Source organism: Orycteropus afer, unplaced genomic scaffold (assembly GCF_000298275.1).
Source record: "Orycteropus afer afer isolate SDZICR_OR568_19922 unplaced genomic scaffold, OryAfe1.0 scaffold00380, whole genome shotgun sequence".
NCBI lineage: Eukaryota > Metazoa > Chordata > Mammalia > Tubulidentata > Orycteropodidae > Orycteropus > Orycteropus afer.
Window position 1 is genome coordinate 1,527,030 of NW_006921967.1, and position 6,034 is coordinate 1,533,063.

Sequence of the window (6,034 nt, forward strand, 5' to 3'; positions counted from 1 at the left end):
CCTAGTCTGCCATCTTGCTGGAACTCCCCATATAGATAGTTCTTAAAAGAGCATAAATGCTCAAAGCAGATCTTTTTACTAGTCAAACTAAACTATTGTTCAGTTTTAAGATGAAATTATCTCAGGGCCATAGTTTCAGAGGTTTGTCTACCCTTCATGGCTCCAGAAAGTCTAGGGTCTGTCAGAATTTGAAATTCTGTTCTGCATTTTCCCTCTTTTGATCAGGATTCATCTATGGAATCTTTTGATAGATTTTTTTTTTCCCCTTTTAAAAATAAAATTGAAAAACCTGGTAAATAAAGGAAAAGTGCTTTTACTTATTTCTATTTAAAAGAAGTACTCGACACAGAAATATTTTTAATTTCCTTCAAAATTCAAATCCAGTCATTACAGCCAACATATAAAAGAATGATTTTATCTTGTTATTTTGCTGATATTGGAACTTTTTAAGCTTGGTCTTTTGAGTGATCTGGTGATCTACCAAAGAAAGCAAAAGCATGATCTCTTGTTTCTTGGGCTAATTAACACAATAGGAACTATAATTTTATACTCTGTTAGTTTTAAGTTATTATGACAAGTGAAAATGGGTTATATATTTTTGCCTTCCTTTGGAGTTAGAGGGAGTATGCTTTCTGCATCTCCCTGAGCTTTGCCTTCCAGTTGGCTTACTGTTTCTTAGGCAGTGATCTCTGAAGGATTGAATGGACCTCAGGGGAGAAATGAATGATAAGTTCATCTTGCAAAAGTGGGTTTATTTTTCAAGTTCTGAGTTGTGGTTACTGAAAAGCAACTCTGTAATAGAAAGCATTTGGTTCATATAATTTTAAAATGAAATTTATTTAAAATTGGAATGTATATAATTCCAGACTCTTACATATATATTTCATATAATTTCTGATAAGAGTATATATACATTTGTACCTTGCTTTTTTCCTCTTTACATTATACAGTGTATATATACCTGGAGGATGCCTTCTGATATATATCTCCTTATCACTAACCTCTTTTTTTCTCCCAGCATTCTGTCCATTACCATTTCAGGAAAGGAGGGGGAAAGTGTATCACTATAGGAAGGAGGAAAATCCTGTGCCAATCCCAGTACTTGATGGGAATAAAGCAGAGGACAGGGAGAGAGATGTGGTTTGAGGTGGTGAACAAGTTCCTTGTTTCCCTGACTACTAGATAAGGTAGCTCTTGGCTCCTACATGTCCTGGTTGGGAGATTTGGAGGGCTGAGGCTCTGAGAATATCAGTGGATGGACAGGGTCCTGGAGTCAGAACCAAGAGATTACAGTGTGAGGGAAATATTTAACTAGGAACTTTCCAAAGGACCTAGTGAGACCATGAACGCCATCAATAACTTCCCTACCCTCCACATCCATGTACCATCTTGGAGAAGGGAAGGGAAGCAGAAAAGATATTTAAATCTCTCTTTTCCAAGGAGACTGAGTTACTTAAAGTGATTGCTTAAATTATTAGGTGAAGTTTTGAATTTATATTAGAGTAAATCTCCAATGCCTGCCACACATATTTTTCCCCAAGACCCCCACCATTATTCAGTGGAGAAAGGGCTCAGAAGAAAGTTTAGGAGAGCTATTTACAGAAAAAAATGGAGCTCCACTTTTTTCATATCTGAGGTGTCAAAACCAAAACCAAACTCACTGCTGTCAAGTCAGATCCGACTCATAGCGAGTTTCCAGGGCAGTATCATTGCAGAAGCAGATTGGGTTTCCAGGGCAGTATCACTGCAGAAGTAGATTGCCTAATCTTCCTTCTGAGAAGCAGCTGGTGAGTTTGAACTGCCAGCCTTGTGGTTAGCAGTCAGATGCCTTAGGCACTATCTGAGGTGTAGCATGACTAAAATTGTGACCCTGTTGTAATTATAACAAATACTTTCATACTGTTAATACAGCTCCATGAATGTCACTTTGTACATCATTTACTTATCTGACTCCTATATTTGGAAACAATTTTAATTATTACAAATAATGGCACAGAGAACATATTAGGCCCATTAAAGGACAAAAGTGAATTATTTTATTTGAAGAGGAAAGTCATAAATAATTTATCAAAGTTATCTCTAGATTTGCATTTTCTGTGTATGTATAATGATAATTGTTATTAATGAAAGTCAACCTCATTAAGGCAAAAAAGGAATTTTGAAGATGAAAATGTTGTTTATTCTTGGGAGAATAAGTTACTAGTGCAACTGAATCTATGTATAGAACCTCTAAAATTGAGGGAAATGAAAATGTATGGAATGTATTCATAAATATTGAATGCAGAAAAAATAGAAGGGAAAATATAATGAATGACAATGACAGCATTGGACTGACAAATAACTGAATCAACTGAAATTACTTGTCATGTGTCAATGGATTCATCTTCCCAGTCAAGCATTTGCCCTCAATATCATTTTTTAAACCTCTTTCTTCATTTTCAGGTAGAATGATGACGACAACAATAAAAACAGTTGCATTTACAATTCTTTAGATCATGCTGCTTTCAAAATCACAACACTCGGTGTTCACAATTGGTTTGCTTGTGAATTGAGGTGGAGGTGCCAGGTAGGGAATTTATTTTTCCTTACAAGGCTGCCTTTCATTAATAATTATCACACAGCACCAATAATACTAGCAGCCATCTTTACTAGGCAGTTTACACTGAGGGGCATCTAATTCATTCCTTACCCAAATTGATGAATTTATTGCATTATTATCCCCATTTTACAGATGAGAGAGTTGAGACATAAAAGAAAGAAACAAGTTGCTCAGGGTTAGGCTTAGTTAGGGCCAGAGCTTGAATTAATATGTGATTGATTAGGCTTTAAATTGTCAGCTGATCCCCATAGAAATAAATTTTCACCTAAGTGATGGCACTTCTTGAGGAACTGAGATAACTGATGAGAGGAGGAGCAGGTCATCGGGACCCAGGAGGATGGTGGTCCAGGAGGGACTCTCAGAGCTTGGCTAGGCTCTGGTTTCTTCTCCTCTGAGAGTCTGTCTGAAGTAACTCATGGGGGTGGCTGGGTTTGTGCTTGGGCTAAGGATATTAGAGTTTACTACTTAACAGTTTTTAAAGAATCTTTAAACAAGGAGTTGGGAAGAGCAAAGTTAGGGTAGGGTGAGCATTTTGTTCATCTTCTGAAAAGAAATGGAATATTGTTCTCTCCCGCTCTTCCTTCCCTCCTACTGCTCGGCATCTAACACGGTAACTGGTATATGAGTGCTCAAAAATGCTTGTTGAATTGGTCTGAGGAACATCAGATATTCCTGCCCAGGACTCCTCAAGGCAGCATTAGCTGTGAGAAGCAGGCACAGGTGGAGGAAGTGGAGCATAGCAAAACTTCGGAAGAGCTGTTCATTTCCAGATCTCCTAATGACAGGCTTTATTGATCTCACTTCTGAAAACCTAAAATTACAAATGTGCCCACCAAAATAACCCACTGCTGTTGAGTTGATTTTGACTCATAGTAACCCTATAGCACAGAGTGGAACTGCCCCATAGTATTTCTAAGACTGTAAATCTTCGTGGAAGCAGATTGCCTCATCTTTCTCTCCAGCTGGTGAGTTTGAACCACTGACCTTTTGGCTAGCAGCCAAGTGCTTAACCACTGAACTACCAGGGCTCCTTTACAAATGTAAGCAAACCCACTGCCATTGAGTCAATTCCAGCTCATAGTGACCCCCTTTGGATTTCTGAGGTGGTAAATCTTTACGGAAGTAGATTGCCCAGTCTTCCTTCTGCAGAGTGGCTGGTGGGTTTGAACGGCCAACCTTCTAGTTAGCAGTCAAATGCCTTAGGCACTGTGCCACCAGAACTCCTTTTTACAAATACATAGCCATCTGAAAGAGCAGATAGGGCTGACTGAAATAAAAACAGAATGCATTCTGCTCACAACTGCCACAGGCAACAATCTTCTTATCAGGGTCTAGACTATTGGCCCTCCTTTCCCTCCCTCTCTTCCTTCTTTCCTTTTTTCCTCCCTCCCTCCCTCACACCCTTCTTTCTTTCCTTCCTTTTAAATTACACAAGTGATATGTGAATTCACTATGGATCGTTTATTCCCCTGTTGATGGGCTCTACAACTGTTTTAAGATTCTAAGCAATGATGCAGTGAAGTTTTTCTACACATACCATAGTGCACAGGTGCAATTATTTTTATGAGGCTAGTTGTCTAAAAGTCAAACAGCTGCGTCAAATTTAAAATTTGGGCAGACATTGACAAATTACTCCTGAAAAAAATCCTTGACAGACCTAGTTTTACTTAGTTACTTACACTGGATATTATTTGCCTTCTTTTGCCAACTTCATGAGCAACAAGAGATACCTCATTGTTTTTAGATTACCGTGATTATAGTGAGATGGAGAATCTTCTCCTATGTTTTATTGGCCATTTGGATTTCTTCCATGAATTGTACCTTCACATGAGTATGGATTGCATCTCTTTGCTCATTTTAATATTAAGACATTTGTCTTTTTACTGATGTGAAAGTGCTATTATTGATGTTTATCCCTTGTCTATAATATATGTTGTAAATATTTTTCTTCCACATTATTGCATCTCTGTTTTGTTTAAGGTATATTTTCCTACAGAACTCTTCTTGTTAATGGCTTTTGGGGGTGGTGTCTTAATTAGAGAGTGTTTTTTTTTTTTTTTAAACCTAAGATTATAGAAATATTTGAAAAATATTTTTTTCTTGTACTTATATACTTTTGGTTTTAGGTTTGGATCTTTGATGTAGAATTGACTTACGTGTGGTTAGAAACAAATTTTACTTTTTTCTAAATGGAAAGCCAATTGTACTTCAACCACTGTTGACTAGTCCAGATGTTTCCTACAGGTTTGAAATGCTTGTTACATATAAATTCCCTACATTTTCATTTCTGGAGAAACTGTAGAATTCAACTGTAGAATGTCAAATTCCATAAAGAATCCTATTGGGATTTTCACTGGGGTTAATTTGGATGAAATTGCTATCATTATCATCCTTACTTACCTGAATGGATACTGTGTCCTTTATATGCTTTGTAAATATGCTTTTATAAACATCATTTCCTATACCCCTTTTAGTAATCCAGTGGGTTAGACTCTATCAGTCTCATTATCCAATGAGGAAACTGAGGTTTAGAGAGGTTAAGTCATTTGTCCAAGGCCACTTGATGAGTAAATTTCTGAGCCAGAAATTTATTCACAATTTGTCTTGACTCCAGTACATTTCGTATTAACCACTATGGGATAATTATTTTAGAATTGCTACTACTTTAAAGGAATAGCAAGTAAGAAGCTAAATCTCTCTTGTTTCTAGTTGACTGAGTCAAGAAGTAGGTGGCTACAAGTCCCCCTGGCAGGAAATCAGAAGCTGTGGTCACTGGAATGAACAAGAGAACAGTAAAAACAAACAAAGAAAACCAAGTGATCTGATCACGACATGAGTCTGAGGGCATCAGCGCTGAGGAAAATTTCAGGTGTGTGTGATTGGTTGGTCACAGTTGGAAAAAAGTGGCATCATTCCCTGAGTCTGGATCAGGGAAAGGCTCAGTCTAAGCCTTCTGAGGGCAAAGTTCATAATGCAGGCCTTATCTGGTTGTCACGGGACCTAGCAGAATTAGAAACCTTCATGTTCCCTGTATATTGACGAGGACTCCTATACCCTAAAGTCTGGTTCATGGCTAGAAAGCCAATTACATCTTCTTTTCCTCCTTCTAAGAAACATCTCAAAACCTCAATGAATAGAAGTGGAGGGTTGATTATACATGATAACACATCTACAGAATCAACTACAATGCAATCATTATAAATGGTGTTGTTGTTGTTGTTATGTGCCGTCAAGTAGGCCTCGACTCATAGTGACCCCTCCTTGGGTTTCTGAGGCAGTATCACCACGGAAGTAGATTGCCCCATCTTCCTTCCGAGGAGTGCCTGGTGGGTTTGAACCACCAGTCTTCTGGTTAACAGTCAAGTGCCTTAGCCACTATGCTACCAGAGCTCCTTTATAAATGGTATCATAGAATATATTTAAGGAAATGTTCTA

At 37.8% G+C, this 6,034-nt stretch overlaps 1 protein-coding gene across 1 annotated transcript in view; it reads right to left on the minus strand.

Annotated features, from left to right (window-relative positions):
• Nucleotides 1-3,187: 3,187 nt before the first annotated feature.
• Nucleotides 3,188-6,034, minus strand: part of IMPG1 (interphotoreceptor matrix proteoglycan 1) — a 171,555-nt gene continuing 168,708 nt past the window's right edge. The window contains exon 12 of the mRNA XM_007953258.1: nucleotides 3,188-3,410. Coding sequence (XP_007951449.1) covers nucleotides 3,188-3,410 — 223 coding nt within the window. The remainder of the gene's footprint in view (nucleotides 3,411-6,034) is intronic.